We start from the raw sequence: 24,718 nt of genomic DNA on the forward strand, positions 1-24,718 counted from the left end.
GTTAATTAAAATGAATGAATGAACGAAAAATGAAATGTCAATTCAAAAGATTCATTTTTGAATTGTTAAGGGCTTGTTTTTATTAAATTGTAATAAAGGGCATTGGATCCAGATGATGTCATAATGGCCTGTATGCTTCAACTGGTCCTTCAGCTTATTTGTCTCTCGTTGCTTTCTTCTTTTTCTGCATTTTTAAAACATACCTAATGTGCCAAACCTTTATTTTTTTTAATTGATTTTACTGTACATCACTGCTACCTTGAATTACTTATGTATGCAAATAGAAAATAGGCTTCACAGCTGTTTATAAAATTATTAAAAAAATGACATGCACCACAATATTATGAGATTTTTAATTCCCACTTTAAGTTGTCGACACATTTATTTAGTTTAGTATGAGGCTATAATATTCAGCACATTACATTAATAGTTGCATACCGAGGATGATGCTATCTTAAATGATATTAGAAAAACCTAAATCTAAAAGAAAAACTAACAGTGGGCTCCAAACCTATATTTCTACAGAAAATATCCATGGCACGAAACTGTTTTACACATTAGTAATGCAAGAAAATGTTGAAGCTGTTCTTCAAATGACTAACAACTGCAGAGCCTCAGATTAGAAGGAAACAGAGTTGAAACATTTTAATTAAAGGGACAGTTCATCCCAACTTATTTACTCACTCTTATGTCTGCTAGTCTTCTTAAGTCTTAGTTTTGTGTGGAAAACAGACTGGAACTTAAAGGGATAGTTCACCCAAAAATGAAAATTTCAGTAAGCTGTTTTCTTCTTTTTTTTTTTAAAGACAATTATTTTTAATAAACCATATGGTTTGGTTTACAAATCAGACTGATCTAGTTCTCAACTGAATGACTGAACAGCTCAGAAGAAGGGGAATATTATCATTGAATAAACAACCTGAATTTCAATTTGTTACTCACAGAAAGGAATCATTTGTTTTAAGACTTGGAACATAATGCATAAACTGTATGGATTATAATGATACTCTCCAGACTTTTCGCCATTTTTAGAGCTTGAAAGATGTGATCAATTATGATCTGTCAATTGGAAAAGAGCTGTAGAGAGATTCTTTAAAAAATTCTGATCCACAGAAAAAAAACACAACAGTGTAAACAGGTTTGGACATGGACATTAGTCATGAGGGTGAGTAAATAATGACAGGATTTTAATTTTTGATTGAACCATTACTTTAAAGATCATAGTTGTTTTCAACCTACACAAGGCACTCAGGATGACAAAATGATTTAAGTCAAACACTGTGGCTCTTCATGTGCCTGTTCAAGTGTGTACGGCACGTATACGCCTTTGGGCACAGAGGACATGGGAACGGCCTCTTCCCAATATGAGTGTACATGTGCTTGCTCAAGTCATAGCGCCGAATGAATCGTTTCCCACACTGTAAGCAGCAGTGTGGACGCTCTCCGGTGTGAAAGCACATGTGAGCCGTCAGGTGACTCGAAACCACAAATTTCTTGCCGCAGATTTTACACTGATACGGCTTCTCTCCCGTGTGAGAACGCAGATGCACCTGCAGGCATCCGGCAGAGACAAAACCCTTTCCGCACTGATGACAAACATATGGCTTCTCCCCAGTGTGAATTCTGATGTGGATTTTCAAATTCCCAGAGAGTGAAAACTGCTTCTCGCAGTACGGACAAATGTGCGGCCGCTCGCCAGAATGACATCTCATGTGGGATTTTAATTGGATTTTGCTGTAAAACCGCTTTCCGCATTGCGAACAAAGGAGAGGTTTCTCGCCCGTGTGGTTTGAGAGGTGGGCGAGTAGGCTGCTGTTTGCCGAAAAGCACTTCCCACACTGGTCGCATATATATGGCCTGAACTCTGCATGTGTCTTCAGGTGGCTTCTTAATTCGCTGTCGACGCTAAATGTCAAATCACAAAAACGACACTTTCCTGGCTGCCGTTCCGGTTTAGATTGGTGGATGTCTTTAACTTTATGAGTCTTCTGGTGGATTAAACTGGCTCGGTACGACCCGAAAGTCTCGTTGCATTGTTTACAGGTATAGTTCCTTTTAACACTGGGAGTTCGGTGAGCTCGCCGGTGACTGACTAATCTTGACAGACTTGTGAACAGCCGTCCACATTCAGGGCATTTGTGTGTGGTTTTCTCTTTGTGCAGCCTGTTGTGTCTGTATAGGGTCCTGAGGGATCTAAAGTGGGCAGTGCATTTGATGCACTTAAAAACTCTGGTATTGCAGCTGGTGCTCTTATGCGCCGCCAGCTGCGTCAAATCGTCAAAAACTTGCCCACACTGATGACACTCATGTGTCCCCGCCTGGGTGTGAATTTCCTGGTGCTTGACAAGATCAGAGCGATAGATGAAGTATTTTGTGCACTGCTGACATTTGTGTACGGTCCTGCCTGCATAGTGGAAGCCTTTAGAAGGTGTGTTAGGGAAGTTGTCGACAGCAGGCCGTTGTGCCACAGCGGTCTGAAAAATTAAATCACCTAAAGGAAAACATGGGACAAACAGAGTGGTTCAGTCTAAAGATGATGAAAAGGTATAATGACAATCTTGACAGATATTCGGAAGGGCTGTACCTCTATGAGCATCATTGGTGGATGACGGTACACTTGGCTCTTCTGAGTTACTCCTACAAAAAGAATAAACAGGATATTTTACAATGAAACATTTTATATCTTAATTCAGGAACACTACAGAGCAAATTTCATAGTAATGTGTTCAGTCCTCAAAAATAGACACTCAGAGATTTTCAATCACAAATAGACTAATAATGGGGAATATTACTCAAAGCAGACATTTTGACAACAGTCTGACAGTAATCATCTTTATTATCGAATTTTGGGAATTTGTTGCACAAGATGCACTCAGAAATTGCATATCAGAAAATGATCACCTACACCATTAGCACCAACACTGAAAAATGACTTCATTTGAGTGTGACAAACAACTTAAATTTCACTGTGTTCATCATACAAAATGGCCATATTGCTGATTTTGGAGCTTGAACCGTGGACCCCATTGACTTTTTATTGTATGGACAAAAACAGCTGAAATATTCTTCAAATATCTTTCTTTGTGTCATACAGAAAAAAATTATTACAAATCTCAAGACATGAGGGTGATAGAAATTATTTTTGCACTATTCCTTCAATAAATAAATAAATAATTCATCTAGTTAACTTCAGTAATAGCTGGTTGTTATATAACTAGCTGACCATTCTGCCCACACCTAGTAATATGGTAACATACCGTTGCAATTCATCAGCATTTGAGTTTAACTTTTCTCCATCACTGTCTCTGGAGAACTCTGATGATTCACAGCTGGAGCTGGATCCCACATCCTGGACATTTGGATCACCTGTCACAGTCTCCTTGTCCATACCATGTTGTTGGTTTGGCAGGTTTTTAGAATCAAGTGACAGTAACTTTCCATCATCATTCTGCTGGTTTATGACTGAGTCGCCAACAGGCGGCAGTGACAATGATGAAACTATTCGATCCTCAACTATTGATGGAAGAACTTTCAAAATACAAATATGAAAACAAAATTAGCCATTGACCAATTGTGCTTAATTACTGTATTTTTCTAGTAATAGAATTGGGTCTTAATCTTTATCTGGGGCTTCCTTGGTTAGCCAGATAAGTTTTGGTATATCTCAACATAAATTTGTGATTTTCCATTTTTATCTAGAAAGCTTTATACAGCTATATTAAAGAAGCAGTGAATTAGAATTCTCAAACCTGCTTGCTGGGCGAAGTAGATATCTCAGGTTTGTGTCAAACAATTCTCTAACATATCTGATTAACCAAGCAAGCCAAGTTCAACCTAAAGCATATGGAATAACACTAATATTCAAGGACTAGATTTTACCATTTTTTTCCAAAGTCCCACAAACATCTGTTTGCAGCAAGGATAGCAAATTGTGTGATTTACAAACAGAGTCCACACATGCATCTAGCTCCCCAGGGAGACAGCTGAGCAACAGTGAAAGCTGAAATGAAAGAAAGTCAAGTTTCACACATTACAAACACAAACAAATTCTGTATAACCAAGTAGCTCATTCAGATATGATAAGCGTGTATCATCAGACCTGTTTGAAGTTTGGTACAGGCAGAAGTTGCTCCAATCTGGAGAGGAAAAAGCCAACAAGGACTTGCAGTGCTTTATCAAAGTCAGGACCATATTCGACTGGAAATACTTCCTGAAATACAAAAACAATTTCACCTGAAGATTTCATGCAAACCTATCTGAAAAACAGCCATTATTTTTTTGCAACTTCCACTGCAGTTCATAGCACATATGCTGCATATCAGCTTAATATTGTCCAATCAATAACATTCATTTTCTTTAGCACGTTCACAAGCCTTTGAAATTAATCGTGCTTGAGAAGACTTAAATTAATCCTATGGAGGTATTCATATTGGGAACGAACATTCATTCATTGACAAAGTTACACATTATACACTTGCAATGACAAGGTCATTTTTTTACTGTATGAATTAAATATACCCAGATTTTTAAAGCTGCAAAAGTTATTCCGTCAAGAACAGTGAGTGATTTTCTGTTTGTCTATTGTTGTTTGATTAACATTAAGCACACAGACGGAAGCAGGTTTATTAGGCTGCTATCAATTTAAGAGCTGCACGGATCCAATATATTAAATCACAAGCACGCTTTCTTTCTAAACTGTTTACTCCACCTAAGACATAGCTGACTGCGTATACATGAATACTCAACAAGACAGGCATTTTGACATAATTTTGTGCATGTATTTGGCCATTTAAGCTGTGGAACAGAACTGAAATCGGGATTACACGCTGTCCGAGAGGCAGTTTCTTGTAGGCCTGAGTAGGCCCTACTTCACTTATTGCGCCTAATAACATTAATCATGTCACTCATATTATACACTTGCAATGCCAAGGTCATGGGTTTGATTCCCAATTTATGTGTGGAGACAGTGAGGTTATTAGTTAAGAAGGGTAGTTACAGTACAGGGTTTCTTTTAATGGCACAAATCGAGCACAAAGGAGCACTAGGACTGCACGATATTGAAGAATATGCGATAACTTGTTAAAACATTTGATATTCGATCAGATATTTTAAGTGTGTAAAATAAATGTAAATTATATTTAAAAACTGAAAATGATACATGTTTCACGTTCTTTTTGTGAGAAGAAAGCAACCCTATACCTCCTGAAAGTGAACACCAGTGTCTTACTGTAGCATTAGCTACATAAAAAGTGTCATTTGAACGCCAAGTTTAAACCAAGTTTAGGGTTTCAGGTTGCCCTACATTAGGTTTATTTCACAACAATTATTTGACTGAAAGAATTCAGTGTTTGTCTATAGATAATTATATTTCTACTCATTTAATAGTGAAGACAGGTGTTCCTCAAGCATCAATTTTAGGACCAATTTTATTTTCTATCTATATAAATAACCTTGGCATAGGATTAGAGACAGTAAATGTACACTTATGCAGATCAGGGCTCGACATTAGAGACGTTATTACAGTTCTTCTGGATTTAGTCGGTCTCAGTCTTTTCTGTTTCTTCGTGTAATCATAGACAGACTCGATGATGGTGAGATCAGATCATACCGGCTATTGTCAGACTACAGAGATTCTAATTATTGGACAAAAAACTTCCTCATGTAATAACCTAGAATACTGTCTAACACTTGATGGCTGCTCTGTCAAGTCTTCGTCGTCGGTTAGGAACCTGGGTGTGCTCTTTGATACCAATCTTTCATTTGAAAGTCACGTGTCTAGTATCTGTAAAACCGCATTTTTCTATCTTAAAAATATATCCAAGTTACGTCATATGCTCTCATTGACAAATGCGGAACAATTAGTCCATGCGTTCATGACATCAAGGCTAGATTATTGTAATGCTATTATGGGTGGTTGCCCTGCACGCTTAATGAACAAATTACAGCTGGTCCAAAATGCAGCAGCTAGAGTTCTTACCAGAACCAGGAAGTATGACCATATTAGTTCTGTCAACACTGCATTGGCTCCCTATTAAACATTGTATACATTTTTAAATATAGCTGATTACTTACAAAGCATAAAATGGTTTAGCTCCACAGTACTTGAGCGAGCTCTTAACGCATTATAGTCCTTCACGTCTATTGCGATCTCAAAATTCCGGCCAGTTGATAATACCTAGAATATCAAAATCTTCCTAACATTGTCCAGGAAGCAGACACACTCAGTTCAAATCTAGACTAAAAACACATATCTTTGGCCTAGTATACACATAACACATTATAGACTTCTATAATTCAATGTTAGGCTGCATAGATTAGGTCAGACGGAACCGGGAACACTTCCCATAAATCCTGATGTACTTGTTACATCATAAGAAGGATGGCGTCTACGTTAATATTAGTCTCTCTGTTTATCCCGAGGTTTACTGCAGTCCGCCGGATTCAGGCCGTATGCAGATCTGATGAAGGACCTGTGCCTGGACACGACAACAATGCAGTCCTGAAATGTCAACTAGTCTCTCCCCTGTGAAGGCCTCCTTCCCTTTACTTCTGTACAGATAAAACGTTGTCGTTTTATCTGTACGGAGTCACCACGTGGCTACGCGGACACAATAAATAATTCTGTATTATGCATTTTTAAGGCCAGACAAGTAGTTTGTTGAGGGTTGATTTGTAAAAAAGGACTACATGCCTGCACACATATATTAAAACGCGCATACCTATGGACTGAACACGTGATGCGCTTGTGCGCGACGTCTGGGTTTGCACAGAGGTTGCGTAGGTTTGCGCAGAGATAACTGATAATCGTTTGCACCTTGGAATCTATTTCCGGGAGTGTGTTCTCGAGCCACCAGGCACTGTTTTGTGTAGATGAGCGTCCAGAGCGCGTTGAGGATTTTCTGTTAGAACGGTGTCGTGTTAGTGGCCCCTACGTTAATAACTAATGATCTTCGCAACGGAAGTGAATCAATCAATCAAAGCTAACTTTAGCTGGACAATAACTTTTTCCTAGAGCTGCTGTAAAGCCAAAACAATCTCTGTTACTGTAATTTCCTATTATCACTGTAAAGCTGCTTTGAAACAATTCATATTGTTAAATATATAAATAAATGAAGGTGACTTGACTTGAATAACTTTTGTAACTATATTTGTAATGTATATTTTATTTATAAAGTGCAGTGTTATTTTACATTTGATTAGTTTGTGTACCTGAATTCCTGAATATCTGAAAACAATTTATTTCAAACGTATCTTTGTTCATTTGTAATTATTTGCTGCAATTGATAATCTTTTATTTGTTCTTTTTTAATTACTAAGTATTAACTTTTTTAGTCTTTAATAATGCTTGAAATTGATATTAGTTAGGCTAGTTGCTTTTGCTGTGGTATTTTTAAACCATAGGTTTATTCTTCTGTTCTTTAGCTTTAGCATGTTGATTTTTGTTCATGGTATTCAGGTTTGTTCATGGTATTCAAATGTTTTGCAATAAGACTGTGAAGTGTGAATATGTAAGTTTTTTTTCCCACCTTGTTGGAATCGAAATTAGGAATCGATAAGAATCGGAATCGATAAGTAGAATCAGAATCGTTAAAATTCAAACGATACCCAGCCCTACACAAGACTAACCCCGGAACATGTTAATATGCTGATCTTTTTGAACAAAACCCAGTGATGTGCACCTCAGGTATGCTGTGCTGTATGTTGTGTGTGCTGTCTCCTGAACTTTGTGTAAACACGAAGTTTGTATCATAATACAATGATACAATGAGTTAGATGAAAGTAAACATTCATATTAATGTTATACATTTCATAAAATTGTTAAAAGAATTCAAATGCAAATATCTTTTAAAATATTTAAAGCTAAAAGTGTTGCACAGTTAACGTGCAAAATTTTTGAAATCAAGAATTTTTTATATATATATATATATATATATATATATATATATATATATATATATATATATATATATATATATATATATATATATTTTAAGCAAAAGTGTTGCAGAGTTGCACAAATGTGTAGGAATTTTAAATGTCAAAGGTCAAAATAGATGTTGCACGTTGAACTTTTTATAAGGATTCATAAGGAACTGCCTCATTCTTGAATGATCAGTCATTTTAACGAATCGTTTGAATGAAGACGGCTCATTAAGACGGTCGCCTGCCGCCTCCTACTGGTGGTTTAGTGTTATTTGTAAAAGTATCATTCTTTCCAACATTTCTTATTTGTATATTCAAAAATATTTAAAACAATCTCATAACATTATTTAATGCAACTGTAATTTTTCCGTGTAAATGATTTAATTTGATCAGCCCTAACAGCCCTAAATTCCTAAATTTGAACAATAAATTCAATTAGAATAATAAGGCACTATTATTATTCTAATTTAATTTATTGATCAAATGTAGGGATTTAAAATGAAAGATGAAGCATACATTTAATAAGATTAGGGGGGAAATGCCCTTTAAAGGTGCAGATATGACAATATGCTGATTTAAATACATCAAAGCTGATTGAACACTGATGAGCATATTGCTTTAGAATAAATTATATTTACAACACAAAAAATTAAAAAAGAAAATCTGGACAAGCAACTTTATTACTTGGAAAAGTGAATGACAGATTTACTTGTCCAAAGGACAAGCATGTGAAAAGGCTTAATGTCGAGCCCTGAGAATGTTATCCATGTGAGGTACGTAAATCTCAACTTAAAGACCGCTGAAGTGGGCTAATAACTATAAATGGCATAGGCCTTTAACACGTAACAGACATTCATGAGTGGCTCTTTCCTCCAGATTTTCCTTAATATGCACAATATCCTAAGCACATTTTGGGGAAAAAAATAGGACGCTTACAGTAAGAAAAACTATTTGCAGACATGGACGCACACATGCACCAGTTGCCAGAGTGTGCATCTGAGACGGCGTTATATTAGTCATCATATTTGATTATTAAATAATTCTATTAAAATGATCAATCATTGATTCATTTTAAAATCCTACTAGCCTTTTATTTACAGTAAAAACCCTTTCTTTTGGTTGAGGATGCTTGCGTTTTGAGTGTCATTGCACATCCTGTCATGCCAGTGACTATATACTGCAGTAGTTCCCGCAGTAGCCTGTTAAGGTTAACGATTAATTGATCATTAATTTAAACTACGATCGATCATGCGAATTTGTGGAAATTGACATCCTGCATCAAATTTAGAGAGAAAGTGCATTAAGTTGGTTAACTATCAATGCATTTCCTTTCACTCTGAATATTACATCATCCTCAGCAAATTCCTATTCTGATAGCAAATATACATCATGTAGACATCTATATGCATGTTTTTTCATCTGGAAAATTACATACTTAAGGTGTTTGTTCATCTGCAGTATGTCTTTTAAAAAATGCAGTATGATTTTTTTTAATGGATCTTGAAGGCACTGACCTGAAAGAAGTATTCTCTTTTCATGGAGTCCTCTAGCAAGCTCAGTACGAGTTGAAGTACGCTGTCTTGTAAGCTCTCCATGTCTGTGTCACTCACCTGTGGACAGGTAAATATATGTAATTATGCTAATATATATAAAGTTTAATGATGGGATGATAAATGATAAATGGGATGTACACCAACTTGTGTAAAACAAGTTTTTAATGCATATACTCAAATCATTAAAAAACATGAAAACAGAAAGTCAACTCAAACCAAATTTGTAACACCAGTACTAACTAGTAAATTATGTGTGAAAAGCTTAGGTGTGTAGTCCAGACATTAGAGCTGTACATATACACATACTGTGCAGAGAGTGAACCAACCTGTGCAGCATCACCCACAAGAGCTTTCTTTGTGAGGGTGGCATTGTTCTTAATGTTATTGAGAGCAAAGAAGGTGCTGAGCTCATCCAGAGGAGAGACAGCAGTGTTCACAGCAAAGTTCACAGTCTATGATGTTGCTGATTCCCTGCTAGAAGCTTCAAGTGTCGGTGGAGTTGACCTGCAATTTCACTTTGTCTCTGTACTAGGGCTGTCCCCTAATAGCCCTAGTATTGCCGCTAGAAGTGGCAAACTGTGTAGGTAAACATTCATCTATAATTTATCGACTCCAAAATTGGCTTTTGAAACATGTAAGTAGTAGACTAACATTAGCCTCTTTACATAGCCACTCACTTTAATATTAACCAAGGTAAATGTGCGCTATCATTCGGTGCATAACCAAGTGTTCATGTGAAAGCTAAATTAGTATAGCACTTACTGCATGACATGTTCAATTTAACATGCATTTCTCTCTATAGGCGCATCCACTGTACTGCGGAGATGACTAGTAGAGAAAAATAGTAGAAAAATCTTTGGTCAGGGGCAACCCTACTCTGTACCGATGCTTGGCTGCTCTGATAAATTTACAGAGGAAGTAACTGGAATGTTTTTGCTCCTCCGTATTCCTCCTGTTACTCCTAGTTTTTCAGTTGGGGAACATCCATATTGTTTTGGCCGGCACTGTCTTCAATCCACTTCCTGATTAAACATGTCACGGTACTGGTATGTGCAAAAAGTTCAATGTCTTCATCAGAGGTGGACCGGAACCAGGACTGGATGTAGGGCTGGTGGTACTGACTCAGATCAAAAATCGATTGGATTCTGATTCACAAGATCTTGATTTAATTTATCATCGATTAATTTGGATATACACTCACCTAAAGGATTATTAGGAACACCTGTTCAATTTCTCATTAACCCTTTAAAACCGGATGTGTCGTCGACGACACAGCCAACCAAGCTGTATTCATGTCACTGTAACTCTTCAACCGTTTGCACTATCAAAATAATTTAAATAGTTCCTGAAAGTAGACATCATGCGCTTTTCGCCAATATACGGATTATTACGGTAATGTCATGCTTTCCGTCTGCAAATGACAGCAGCGCGGGATGGAAGGATTTGAACAGAGAGATTCGACGCGCGGCAGGTTAGAGTGTTTTGGATTGCATAAAATAATAAAAGAAACGAACAAATACATGGCGAAAGAAGTGTTAGACAGCAGAAGAGGGGATTGGGATGATTTTTAATGAAATTTGGGAGGCGGATGGCCGTTACTCTTTCACGTATTTAGTGCGTGCGTGTGCATGCCTATGAATGGGTGCATTTGTATGTGTGTGTATGAAAAAAAGTATCCTAAATGAAAACTGTGCAACTCAATGTCACAAACACTTGTATATATGCATTATAGTTCATTTTTCAACTTTAAAGTGTTAGTTTCTTTCGTAAGAAACTACATGTAAGCATGTAATGAGTGCGTGTGCATGCCTATGAATGCGTGCATTTGTATGTGTGTGAAAAAAAGTGTCCTACATGAAAACAAAAAAATCTAAAAAAGACTTGTATATATGTATTATAGTTCATTTTTCAACTTTAAAGTGCTAGATTCTTTCGTTCATGATTTTTTCTGCTTTTTTTCTAAATAAAAATCAGTAAATTTATTCTAGTTTTTTTTATTTTTGTCTATTTAAATTCTATTTACAAACTCACCACACACAATAATGGTCAATAACTGTAATTTGTTGAAAGCTTATATTTTTCTGAAAAAGATGACACCTTGCACATGAAGATAGCACATTGTTTTAGAATTTTACAGTCAAAAAATCTAATTATGTGAAAAACACCTATTTTAGCTTCAGGTTCTAAAGGGTTAATGCAATTATCTAATCAACCAATCACATGGCAGTTGCTTCAATGCATTTAGGGGTGTGGCCCTGGTCAAGACAATCTCCTGAACTCTAAACTGAATGTCAGAATGGGAAAGAAAGGTGATATAAGCAATTTTGAGCGTGGCATGGTTGTTGGTGCCAGACGGGCCGGTCTGAGTATTTCACAATCTGCCCAGTTACTGGGATTTTCACGCACAACCATTTCTAGGGTTTACAAAGAATGGTGTGAAAAGGGAAAAACATCCAGTCTGCGGCAGTCCTGTGGGCGAAAATGCCTTGTTGATGCTAGAGGTCAGAGGAGAATGGGCCGACTGATTCAAGCTGATAGAAGAGCAACTTTGACTGAAATAACCACTCGTTACAACCGAGGTATGCAGCAAAGCATTTGTGAAGCCACAACACGCACAACCTTGAGGCGGATGGGCTACAACAGCAGAAGACCCCACCGGGTACCACTCATCTCCACTACAAATAGGAAAAAGAGGCTACAATTTGCACGAGCTCACCAAAATTGGACAGTTGTAGTTGAGACGCCTGGGTAATTGAGGTCTGGTTGAGGTAATTGAGGTCTGATTGAGGTAATATGACATACAAATTTACATAGGCTATAGGCATATATGCACAATTAATCATTAAAAGACCGCAATCTCGATTCAAACACACACGTGATTTTATTCCTAAATGACAATGATTCCGCTATGTCTATTAAGTCTTTGAAATTACGATCGCACCAGAATATTTAAACCTGATTTTGCGCAGCCACTTACCCAGAGAGAGAAGTGGTCATGTAAGCCAGAGGTTCTCAAGCCTGTCCTGGAGTACCACCAGCTCTGCACATTTTGTATGTCTCCCTATATTTGACACACCCATTTCAGATCTTGCAATCTCTACTAATGAGCTCATGAGTTGAATCAGGTGTGATAGATGTGCAGGGCTGCAGGGCTCTACCGTGCGACCATTTTACTTCATGCGACTGTGAAAAAGTATTTAGGAGCACCAGTGCAACTGACCCGATCAGGCCCGGTTCTAGTTGAAACTAACACCACCATATTGTCCAAACAAATTTTGCAAACGTGCCAGTGCGTATTTGTGTTTGCACTCTGGAGAGCGTGATGAGAGAACGTGTTTTTGCAGCATTGAGCAATAGAGCCAATCACAGACATATCTGGTGATTTCTTGAGACACAATGGCCAATCAGAGGCGTTTAAGTTAAAACCCACTCACTTCATAAAAACCTGGGCCCGTATTCATAAAGATTCTAAGAATCCTCTAAGAAAACTCTTAATTTAGCTTAAAAACTTTTACGTAGGAGTCTTAGCTTAAAAGCGATTCGGGACCGATCTGAGAGCAACTCTGAGTAAGGAAAAGACAAAAACTTTCATCTTAGTAAGGAGGCGGGGTTGACCCCGTTGCTATGTATGACACAATCTTTTGAAGACTGTGATTGGTTGGTTGTCCAAGAAGGAAAAAAAAGAAAAGTGATTTTAAGTATAGGGTCTATTCTAAGCCTTCACTTTGAAATTACATGCGTCATTTTTCCTATTTGACCGTTCTCACACACACACACACACACACATTATATATGTGTATATACATCCTTTTTTTTTTTTTTTTCATGCTGTTAATTTCCTATAAGGTATTTGATTGGCTTAGAATGATAAAAATTGTTCCACTCTTTCCAATTACACTGATTGCTGGCATGTCTATTTAAGTGGTGGTTTGAATGTTGGTTTTAATGTATCAAACATGGAATTTTCCCAGTTGTCAAATATCGTAATGTAGTGATTACTTTCATTTCTGGCGCTATGGCATTTCTGCGCTGTGTCGGAGATGTTAGCGCGTCTCTAATAAGATCAGTCACAAACATGATCCCTGCACGATCTAATCTATAGCGTCTTATTAACTCACTGTCATCCATTGTCTGCAACACATTTCTTCTCCCTCTTCGTCTTTCTGACATTTTCTCCTCTGCTAAAGAAACTCTTAAGCCTCTTAAAAGTCCTCGTCCGTGCTCCTAACAATTTTGACCTTAAGATCTCTTTTAAGGGTTAAGATGCTTTCTGAATTACTTTTTTCTTTACTAGGATTTTTTCTTTAATTTTAAGAGTAAACGCCCACATTTCTATGAATTTTCTTAGAATTTTGTCACTAGGAGCTACTCTTTGCATTAAGATTCTTTATGAATACGGGCCCTGGAGTTTGTTCAGTGCTTAGTCATGCAAGCTTGTGAATCCTCTCATTATAACTAAGTACAGACACAATGTAAATAAAGAGATTCATTGTGCAGTCTAGACAACTTTATTGATTGTAAGGGAAGTTTGTGAGATTGCAATGAACTGAGACAAGTGACAGCTTTTTAATGATTATTAGGGAGTTTGCAAATGTAATATTGATTTTATACAACAATTCAATAAACATTGACACCAGTGTTAACAAATACAACTTTTGATTTCAATAATGTAGGCTATTAGTATTAGTAGCCTAAATGTTAAAATTAACATTAACAATGCTGTAGAAGTGCAGTTTATTAATAGTAAATGTTAACTAATGTAGTTAACTAGAGTTAATAAATGGAAATTACCGATTTGTTATACACCGATTAAGACGTCTCGTGAGTTCGTTGTTGGACAGATGGACAGTTGTTTTAACCATTCATTAAAGTGAATCGGTTCAAAGGAGTCATTAGTTCGCGAATCGGACGTGTCATTAATGGACGTGTAGCCTACGGCACGCGTTGTGTGATTATCTCATCAGTTTAGGACATGACATCGCACAAGATTTGTGTCAACACAGAAAACATTTCATCACTGGATAGGTTTTTTCATTTATTGAAACTGTGGTTAATGTCAGCTGAATGTGCGGAACACTTCTCAGAGAAGATAAGGGAAAGGTATTTTTTTTTTTTTTTCACAATTCACACCCCGCAGTAATTCAGGAGAAAAAAAATCTCTTAATGCTCCATGTGAAATTTCGGTCTTCCGACCTTTTACTATCGTGTCAATTAATTTTGATTAATATGCGCAAGGGAGAGGGAGCAAGACAGCGCTCGTGTTGTTTGAAGACGGTGAGAGTGTGAAAGCCAGGGCTTTCTCTCTGCTCGTAATTATATGCGGGAAAAAAAGAGATCCCGGCCGGTCTTGGGCCCTGTCCCAAATGGCACACTTCATATGCACTTTCAGTCTTGTGGACTTACAATGTCTGCCGCGTGCGCGTGTCCGTTAAGTCCGTGAGACCGTAGGGTGTCCCATTTGTCATTTTAGGCCTCATAAGGGTGCTCGTGAGCGCCCCCTTTGCGGTCGATATGCGCCCTCGATGCACACTTTTGCCGAGCCCGCACTGATGCAGACTCCGCAGCAGACCTCTTCCCGACAGTCAAAGCGGCATTACGTCACGAAAGTGCAGACTCGTAGGAAGAGCACGAGTGCTTAGGGTGCCATTTGGGACAGGGCCTTGGAGCCCGAAACAGGAAAAGTGTAACATCTTATATCAAATTTTAAAACCTATTTAGTCAGAAACTTCATACCACGTCATTCATTTGATGAATGCTCAAGTCCGATTTTATATATCCTCGAGTCCGAGTCCAAGTACGAGTCATCAGTCCGCGAGTCCAAGGCCCTGTCCCAAATGGCACACTTCATATGCACTTTCGGTCTTGTGGACTTACAATGGCTGCCGTGTGCGCGTGTCCGTTTAGTCCGTGAGACCGTAGGGTGTCCCATTTGTCATTTTAGGCCTCAGAAGGGTGCTCGCGAGCGTCCCCCTTGCAGTCGATATGCGCCCTCGATGCGCACTTTTGCCGAGCCCGCACTGATGCGGACTCCGCAGCAGACTTCTTCCCGACAGTCAAAGCGGCATTACGTCACGAAAGTGCGGACTCGTAGGAAAACTACGAGTGCTTAGGGTGCCATTTGGAACAGGGCCCAAGTCAAATCATGAGTCTAGAGCAGTGGTTCCCAAAGTGGGTGCCGTGACAACTAGCTAGGGGTGCCGCAGAATCTCAGCTTTATTTTCCAATTTAAACAGCCTAAAATAACTATCGTACCATATAATAACCTTTTACAGCCAAGGTTATAATCGTTAACGAAAACGAACGAAAAAACGAAAACTAGGTGGGAAAAAACGCTATTTAAAACACGCAGCGTATTCGTTCAGCTGCATTTCCTTTCCCTGCTCTCTCTGTCACTCATGCGTCTCTCACATGCGCACGCACACACACACACACACACACACACACACACACACACACACACACACACACACACACACACACACACACACACACACACACACACACACACACACACACACACACACACACACACACACACACACACACACACACACACACACACACACACACAGCTCCTCCCCTCCGTGCACACCGCGTCTCCATGAGAACGAGTGTTCGTTCGACGTTGAAAGCAAGTTCGCGAAAGGTTGGTCTCTCTATCTCGTGAACACCTTTACACAATCACACATTAAAAAGTGGTATAAAAATATTTTAAATTCTGAATATAAATTTGTCAGTGTGTTATTGTCGACCCGAGAAGCGATTGCGCCTTCTTTAGAAAGTTAACTAGTCGCAAGTTTGAGGAAAAATGCACTTTTTGGTTGTGGTTGTCGATGTCAAAACACTATATAAGCTGTGATTCAAATATTAAATAATGTTATGTCATTATGTCTTTTTGAATCTTGCCCCTGACAAATAACCCAAAAAAAAAAAAAAAAAAACGAAAACTAACACTAAAACTAATAAAAACTAAACGAAAACTAAGCATTTTCAAAAAATAAAAAATAAACTAAACTAGCAAACCCACTTTAAAAACTAATTAAAACTAAACTGAATTTGAAAACAAAAAGTCAAAACGAAATAAAAATAAAAACTAATGAAAAAATGCTAAACTATAATAGGCTAACCCTGTTTACAGCATATTTTAAAATCATATCAAAACACCAACATATGCAAAAATATTTGGAGTTGTTTATTATTATTTAAAGAGTTAAGTATCTTTAAATCTGTTTTATTCCAATGATTCTCACATACAGTAGCCTTATTGGTTAAAATCAGTCTGTTGACGTGTGTCCAGTTATTAATGGACTGATGATTCATCTGAAGGGGTTGTTTCGCCTCATATTATGTCTGTTGTAATGCATTCATAATAAATTCATGCTGCTGTTTATGCTTCATTGGTTGTTTGCTCATCTGGATATAATTGTATATATGTATGCACATATGTTCGTTTAGTTTAATTGGGTTAGGGTGCCGTGGAAAAAAAAACACTACAAAGGGGTGCCATGCTTTCAAAAAGTTTGGGAACCACTGGTCTAGAGAATAGAGTCTCGAGTCGTACTCCATCACTGGAATCAGCCATTTGAACGAACCGATTGAATGAATGATAGTGACAAGATAGTGACTTGCCGCCCCCTACTGGTGGTTTTAGTTAAAAAAATAAATAAAATGTACAGTATTATTTCAGTTATTTAAATCATTTAATATTTCTATATTCAAAACCTTCTATTTAAAACACTAATCTCATAACATCGTTATTATGATGCGTTTGAATGCATTCAAGCCACTTCTGAGCCTCATTAAAAACAGTCTGTAAATATACCTAAATGCCACTTTTTGTTCTTTTGTTGATACTGATTTAATTTGTTTGGTAACTTCCTGATTGCGTCCTATTATTCTAACTCAATTTATAAATATAAATTTATGAATTTGACATTAAAGATGACATTTAATAAACTTTGAAAAAATGCCCTTACAAAGGTTAAAAACATGCCCCGGTTAAGTCATTTTAAAGAGTCAAATAACGCCTCATAATGGGAAGGTTAATTTCTGTCATTGATCAGAAGCTCCTAAATATTTGACTGTGCTCCTAGATTTTTTAAATTAGGAGCACAAGTGCTCTTAAAAAGAAATGTAAGCGTAGAGCCCTGTTCTGGTGGTACTCCAGGACAGGTTTGAGAACCACTGATGCTTCACAAACAGTTTTTAACCACACAGTATTGCTATTTCTGTGTTGCAAACATCAAATAATAATGGAAGTATTGGGATAAAAATTGTTAAGCAATCAAAATGAATAAATGACCTTTGAAACTAATGTTACACTTCAAATAAACATTGTCTCCATTACATTGTTATGCCAGTTGGTGGCATCCAGTGACTATTAAAATGTATTTGATGCATCATTGAATCATTCATTCAAGAGATTCATTCAAAAACTCTGGAAAAAATACACACAATAGACATAACATTTTAGACATTTATAAATTGACTAATTTATAACATCAAACAGAACCTCAAGTAAATTACATGTTATTTTGTTTAATTGTCTAATGTTTTGTCTTCAGAATTGTGAGAGAGCCATGATCTCTATTTAAAAAAAATAAAAATAATTTTAATGCAGATTATCCAGAATAATAAATTATGCTTTAAAGAATATATAATATATCTGGCATCTAACTTATACTATTTGCACAGTTTCTAATATTAAAATGTACAGACTAGGATGTAAAATGTACAAATTTACAAACTAGGATGAAGTCTTTATGTACATTAACACGGATCTGGGACAATTATAATGCATTATAATGCAGGATTCTAAAATGTTTGAAATCTTATTTTTAGTTTTCTTATTTGCCACCCTGGATCGCGTTTGAAACCGTTCAGAGTGACAAAGCTGACACAGTGAGTAGATAAATATTTCTGTTAATTGGCCACAGGGCTGATCATCTCAAATCGAGCAAATATCAGCTGATTAATCAGAGTAGCTATCACCAGTATAGACTACTGAAATGTAAGAAATGCAACACTATGAAAAATTTCATAATATGGACTACAGCACCACAGTTCTAAATAAAGTGAGAATCACACACAAAAAAAAAAAATTCTCTGAATAGACAACTAAACAAAATAACATGTAAATTACTAGGGGTTCCGTCAAAATGTTAATTGCTGAAGTCTAATTTAAAAAATATTTAATTAATTCCATTTTTTTTTTAATCTATTTGAAATGATTCAATGACTCCGTCATAAAGACTTCACTTGTATAATTACTAGATGAATCAATGTTTTTTAATGATCTCTTGAATTAAAGGTATAGCGGAGGATCTTTCCAAATTTTAGATAAGACCTGCCCTCTCCACTTTTTGAAAAGTTTGATTGATTCACCAGAATGATTGACAATTAGGAGGACCAATAGTTTAGACTACCCACCAGGAAGTAAAACATCCTCCGCTATACCTTTAATGATTTAATGACATACATTTTTAACAGTCACTTGTTTCCACCTACTGGTGCAATGATGTAATTGATACAATCGTTATTTGAAGCGTCAAGTTACTTTCAAAAGGTGATTTGCTCTATTTTGGTCACTATCATATACATCAGTGTTTATATCCGAACTTTAAACTTTTATCCCAGTACTTCGGTCATAAATTGAATAACTGTAACAGAAATAATGAAAAGACTGTGAAGCGTCTTCCTTTTTTAATGGCAACTGCTCTCTCTGGCTCAGCGAACGCAGATTTGAATGTTCGCTGTATCATACTTGTCAAAGGTTTAAGACATGGCCAAAACGAATAAGATTGCGTGGTTGTTTGCATCGAGATCGCTATCTTTTAACTAATAATCGTGCAGCTTTAGTATGAACAACGCTGAATGATATTTGTATCTGCAGGTATCAGCACTAACATTTTAATAATTTTTTATATAATTTTCAAGACCTTTCAAAAAACAAATTAAGACCTGCACATCACTTCCACTGGCTTCAATGTGAACAGACAAAATCACCCTGCTCAGGGATTAACATTAAAAAATGAACACTGGTCTTAATTTTTTTTTTAAATATTAATACTGGACTGAAAATATATAATAATAATATATTATATTTGATTTTTATTTGGGGATACAAATAGTTATAGCTTACATCAAAATAAAAAGTGGATTAAAGAAATGTTAATGCTAAATAATAATTTTTACATTAACACTTATTTTTACATTTTAAGACTTTAAAGGGATAGTTCACTTTGAAATTTAATTTTGGTATGTTTTAGCTTACCTCAAGGGCATCCAAGATGTAGGTGTCTTTTTTTCTGCAGTAGTTTCAATTTTGATATTTTTAGGTCAAACCGTTCTTGTCTGTTAGTCATATAATGCAGGTCTATGGTCACTATGCACCAAATTAAAACAATTCCCCATCGTCCAAATTAAACAATTCCCCATCGTAAGTACACATTGATGGCCTAAGACACGAAACGAGCGGTTTGTGTGAGAAAACGAACAGTATTTATATCGTTTTTACCTCTTGAACACAGCCACGTCCAAGTGATCTGAGGGCGCGCTGTGTGACGTGTGCGCAGACTGGTGCATAGATACAGTGAGGAAAATAAGTATTTGAACACCCTGCTATTTTGCAAGTTCTCCCACTTAGAAATCATGGAGGGGTCTGAAATTGTCATCGTAGGTGCATGTCCACTGTGAGAGACATAATCAAAAAAAATAAAAATCCAGAAATCACAATATATGATTTTTTAACTATTTATTTGTATGATACAGCTGCAAATAAGTATTTGAACACCTGTCTATCAGCTAGAATTCTGACCCTCAAAGACCTGTTAGTCTGCTTTAAAATGTCCACCTCCACTCCATTTATTATCCTAAATTAGATGCACCTGTTTGAGGTCGTGAGCTGCATAAAGACACCTGTCCACCCCATACAATCAGTAAGAATCCAACTACTAACATGGCCAAGACCAAAGAGCTGTCCAAAGACACTAGAGACAAAATTGTACACCTCCAAAAGGCTGGAAAGGGCTACGGGGAAATTGCCAAGCAGCTTGGTGAAAAAATGTCCACTGTTGGAGCAATCATTAGAAAATGGAAGAAGCTAAACATGACTGTCAATCTCCCTCGGACTGGGGCTCCATGCAAGATCTCACCTCGTGGGGTCTCAATGATCCTAAGAAAGGTGAGAAATCAGCCCAGAACTACACGGGAGGAGCTGGTCAATGACCTGAAAAGAGCTGGGACCACCGTTTCCAAGGTTACTGTTGGTAATACACTAAGACGTCATGGTTTGAAATCATGCATGACACGGAAGGTTCCCCTGCTTAAACCAGCACATGTCAAGGCCCGTCTTAAGTTTGCCAATTACCATTTGGATGATCCAGAGGAGTCATGGGAGAAAGTCATGTGGTCAGATGAGACCAAAATAGAACTTTTTGGTCATAATTCCACTAACCGTGTTTGGAGGAAGAAGAATGATGAGTACCATCCCAAGAACACCATCCCCTACTGTGAAGCATGGGGGTGGTAGCATCATGCTTTGGGGGTGTTTTTCTGCACATGGGACAGGGCGACTGCACTGTATTAAGGAGAGGATGACCGGGGCCATGTATTGCGAGATTTTGGGGAACAACCTCCTTCCCTCAGTTAGAGCATTTAAGATGGGTCGAGGCTGGGTCTTCCAACATGACAATGACCCGAAGCACACAGCCAGGATAACCAAGGAGTGGCTCTGTAAGAAGCATATCAAGGTTCTGGCGTGGCCTAGCCAGTCTCCAGACCTAAACCCAATAGAGAATCTTTGGAGGGAGCTCAAACTCCGTGTTTCTCAGCGACAGCCCAGAAACCTGACTGATCTAGAGAAGATCTGTGTGGAGGAGTGGGCCAAAATCCCTCCTGCACACTGCAAACCTGGTGAAAAACTACAGGAAACGTTTGACCTCTGTAATTGCAAACAAAGGCTACTGTACCAAATATTAACATTGATTTTCTCAGGTGTTCAAATACTTATTTGCAGCTGTATCATACAAATAAATAGTTTTTTTAAAAATCATACATTGTGATTTCTGGATTTTTTTTTTTAGATTATGTCTCTCACAGTGGACATGCACCTACGATGACAATTTCAGACCCCTCAATGATTTCTAAGAGGGAGAACTTGCAAAATAGCAGGGTGTTCAAATACTTATTTTCCTCACTGTATATACACTAGATGTCGCCTTGGCTACTGCAGTTCATTGGAAAGAAACCGTAGCCAAGGCGACATCTAGTGTATATATCTATGCATCAGTCTGCGCACACGTCACACAGCGCGCCCTCAGATCACTTGGACGTGGCTGTGTTCAAGAGGTAAAAACGATATAAATACTGTTCGTTTTCTCACACAAACCGCTCGTTTCGTGTCTTAGGCCAACAATGTGTACTTACGATGGGGAATTGTTTAATTTGGACGATGGGGAATTGTTTTAATTTGGACTCTGTGCATGCTCTTTGAGACAGTGACCACAGACCTGCATTATATGACTGACAGACAAGAACAGTTTGACCTAAAAATATCAAAATTGAAACTACTGCGGAAAAAAAGACACCTACATCTTGGATGCCCTTGAGGTAAGCTAAAACATACCAAAATTTTATTTCAAAGTGAACTATCCCTTTAAGGATCCGAGGAAACCTGAGGTAATTTACTGATGCTCTACAGGGAATCGGTTTTCTGCATAAAATGATCATAATAACAGACATCCATAATCAGAGTATTCTGATATTATTCAGAATCATCTTGTAAATGTAAATGCAGTTGCAAAGAGAAGATTGGCATTTTAAGTGCTTCAGTTGGGTTTTATTAAAATCATTAGATCAGTACTGGCCATTCTAAACATGTATAATGCATTGCCCTCAAACGTCAGCACTTGATAATTAAAATTTGAATTCACATACCTTTAATAAATCAGTAGTCTTAATTTGGTGAATGTGTGATTTGACAGTGTGAAGGTCCGCGGGGAGTTCGCCTCGACACATCTCAAGAATCATCTAAAAGATTATCCACAGTGAACAAAGCATACAATTAGTTCACAATGGACAGTATCTAATAGATTTTAAAGTTAACTCCATCTCAAAGAGTTCTTTAGGCCTCTTTGCCTAATCTTGGCAACAACAAACAAATCTTTTTTTGAAAAAAAACTTTTTCATTTTAAATTCAGCTTCACTTCTTAAATTGACAGATACACTTTACTCTTTGGGTTTTATTAACGATGAAAAAACTAAGAAAAATTAAATGCTCTTTAACAAAATTAAAGAGCATGCCTCTCCTTAAGAACTGAAAGATTTAGCCCACATTCCACTTTTTGAAAATGAAAAACACTTTTGTAACTTCAGTAGAATGCTCAACAATTAAACAATTATTAAATATTGCTTCTGCATATTGTTCTGAAAGCAAGTATGGTCTCATTTCAAAGGCTGTGAAGGTTGCATTGGTTGGCCGCATACGTTGAAGCTGCAACAATTATACAATTGACTATTAGCTCTTATGAGCCATAACTACTATCATTACTTTCTTACTTAAGAATGTGATAGTTGCTTTTGTGAAATGACACACAGGTAGTAGTCTTCTTCACGCACTCTGAATAGCCTATATTATGTCTGGGTGTCAGGAAATGTGTTGCATGTGCAAGAATAGATTATGTAACATTGGACTGACACATTTTACCACTGTAACTGGAGGAGAGCAGAACTCAATGAAAACAGTAACAAATACATAAACACATCTAACCTTGGCTCGCAGCCCTACTATCAAAGTGGCTCTCTGCCTCCTACTTAAGAGTTCTGGCACGAGGTTTGTCATCACGGAAACAAATTCTTCCAGTTTTCCAAACTGCTCCACATTCTGACTCTGGACAACTTGCCACATGAAGGCAGATGTAAGACGAAGGGGAGAAACCAGCAGGCGAAGTGAGGAGAGAGGAGGGACAGACTCTACAGAGAGACAGAGATGTGCAAACATTTGTGAAAATGTTTAACAATGTTCTGCATACACATGTATATTCATTTCTATGTAAAAATATTGTAGCAAAAACACAACTAACAACTAATAATAACGTTAAATGTCAGAAAATAACCTATCAGTCTCATCCAACATGATGTACTAGCTGTGTACTTCAAAGCTATGATCCTCTAACGTTACATCAACAGCCCAGCCATGAGAAATGATGTAGCTCTGGGCATTATCGATCTAACGGCAAATAATATAAATAATTGTAATGTAAATAATTATACACACCCATTGCTTCTTTCTTTAAAATTATCTGGACTGACAAACAGTCTTGTTCCCAACTTCGTCCGTTGACTCTTTCCTTTACACACTGCGCATGCGTATGAAATACACTGCGCATTAGAACGGAAAATAGCATAAAGATGTACTTTTAAAGGGGCGGGCTTATTGGCTTTTGGCTTTGTCTTTGATTGGTCAGGTACGACGGTCGCAAGTAATAATTATCCAATTTTTACTTTCACTTTGTATATATTTAAAAAAATATATGTTTTAACGGCCATCAATGACATTACACGGGTAAAAAATATAGTCCAAACCACTGCTGAAGTAGTACATAAACGTCTGTCACGTGATATACGTCACTTTTCTCAGCGGAGCTCAAGATGGACCAATCACAGTCGTTTGTGATTATTGGATTCGGATGTTTTTAAAAATAATTTTATACAGATTAATAGGGCTACATTACATGTGATTGTCAGGTGGCAATCTGTGCATCAATCTGATTTAAAAGATTATTCGTTTCAGTGTACAAACATCTCTAGTGAGACGAAAAACCTCTGGAGGTTTGAATGAGGTGCTATTGACTCTCCGTCTTCATGGGCCATCAGGCTCCCCCTGGAGGAAAGGACTTTACGGTCTTTGTTATAGGCTAGTGTCATTAGCCGCCCAACAGCACCATGTGTCTTTAAGCCTCCCTCACATTTTCTTTCTTTCAGTTGTGTACTGCACACAAGGAGAGTGTACTGCCATCTATCGTTCACTACAAGTGTATACTGTAAACATCTCATATCATTCACCACTGTCATAAAAAGAAAAAAAGAAATTAAACAAATTACAGAATCAATATTACATTGTTTGACGGTGATCCAGTATTACTTTAACAGTAACTATGAAGATCAATTAACCATTTGGCACATAGGCTGCATGTGAATATGCATACTATGCAGACTAGTAAGCAAAAACAGTGTGTGAAAAC

The 24,718-nt window shown here is 37.3% G+C and overlaps 1 protein-coding gene and 1 long non-coding RNA gene across 2 annotated transcripts; one reads left to right on the forward strand and one right to left on the reverse strand.

Annotated features, from left to right (window-relative positions):
- Nucleotides 1–339: 339 nt before the first annotated feature.
- On the reverse strand, nucleotides 340–24,633 carry LOC309497167 (uncharacterized protein). Its single transcript, XM_082167392.1, has 9 exons — nucleotides 23,752–24,633; nucleotides 23,245–23,447; nucleotides 22,413–22,505; nucleotides 9,438–9,533; nucleotides 4,100–4,210; nucleotides 3,880–4,000; nucleotides 3,258–3,528; nucleotides 2,585–2,637; nucleotides 340–2,491 (listed from the first exon to the last, which is right to left on the reverse strand). Exons 1-9 carry the CDS (start codon nucleotides 23,879–23,881, stop codon nucleotides 1,272–1,274), a joined length of 2,298 nt encoding a protein of 765 aa, XP_082023518.1. The 5' UTR covers nucleotides 23,882–24,633; the 3' UTR covers nucleotides 340–1,271.
- On the forward strand, nucleotides 9,529–22,419 carry LOC309497222. Its single transcript, XR_014205446.1, has 3 exons — nucleotides 9,529–15,635; nucleotides 17,023–21,746; nucleotides 22,016–22,419. It is a non-coding gene; the product is annotated as an uncharacterized lncRNA (long non-coding RNA).
- Nucleotides 24,634–24,718: the final 85 nt, after the last annotated feature.

Source organism: Leuciscus leuciscus (genome assembly GCF_965113295.1).
Source record: "Leuciscus leuciscus genome assembly, chromosome: 4".
Classification (NCBI taxonomy): domain Eukaryota; kingdom Metazoa; phylum Chordata; class Actinopteri; order Cypriniformes; family Leuciscidae; genus Leuciscus; species Leuciscus leuciscus.

Bases quoted from the DNA above. Each gene is read 5' to 3' on its own strand.
- LOC309497167 (XM_082167392.1), bottom strand. From the start codon at position 23,881: ATGCTATTTTCCGTTCTAATGCGCAGTGTATTTCATACGCATGCGCAG. The intron at 23,448-23,751 runs GTGTGTATAATT...GTCTCTCTGTAG, and splicing joins TTTAAAGAAAGAAGCAATGG to AGTCTGTCCCTCCTCTCTCC. The intron at 2,638-3,257 runs GTATGTTACCAT...TTCTTTTTGTAG, and splicing joins AATGCTGATGAATTGCAACG to GAGTAACTCAGAAGAGCCAA.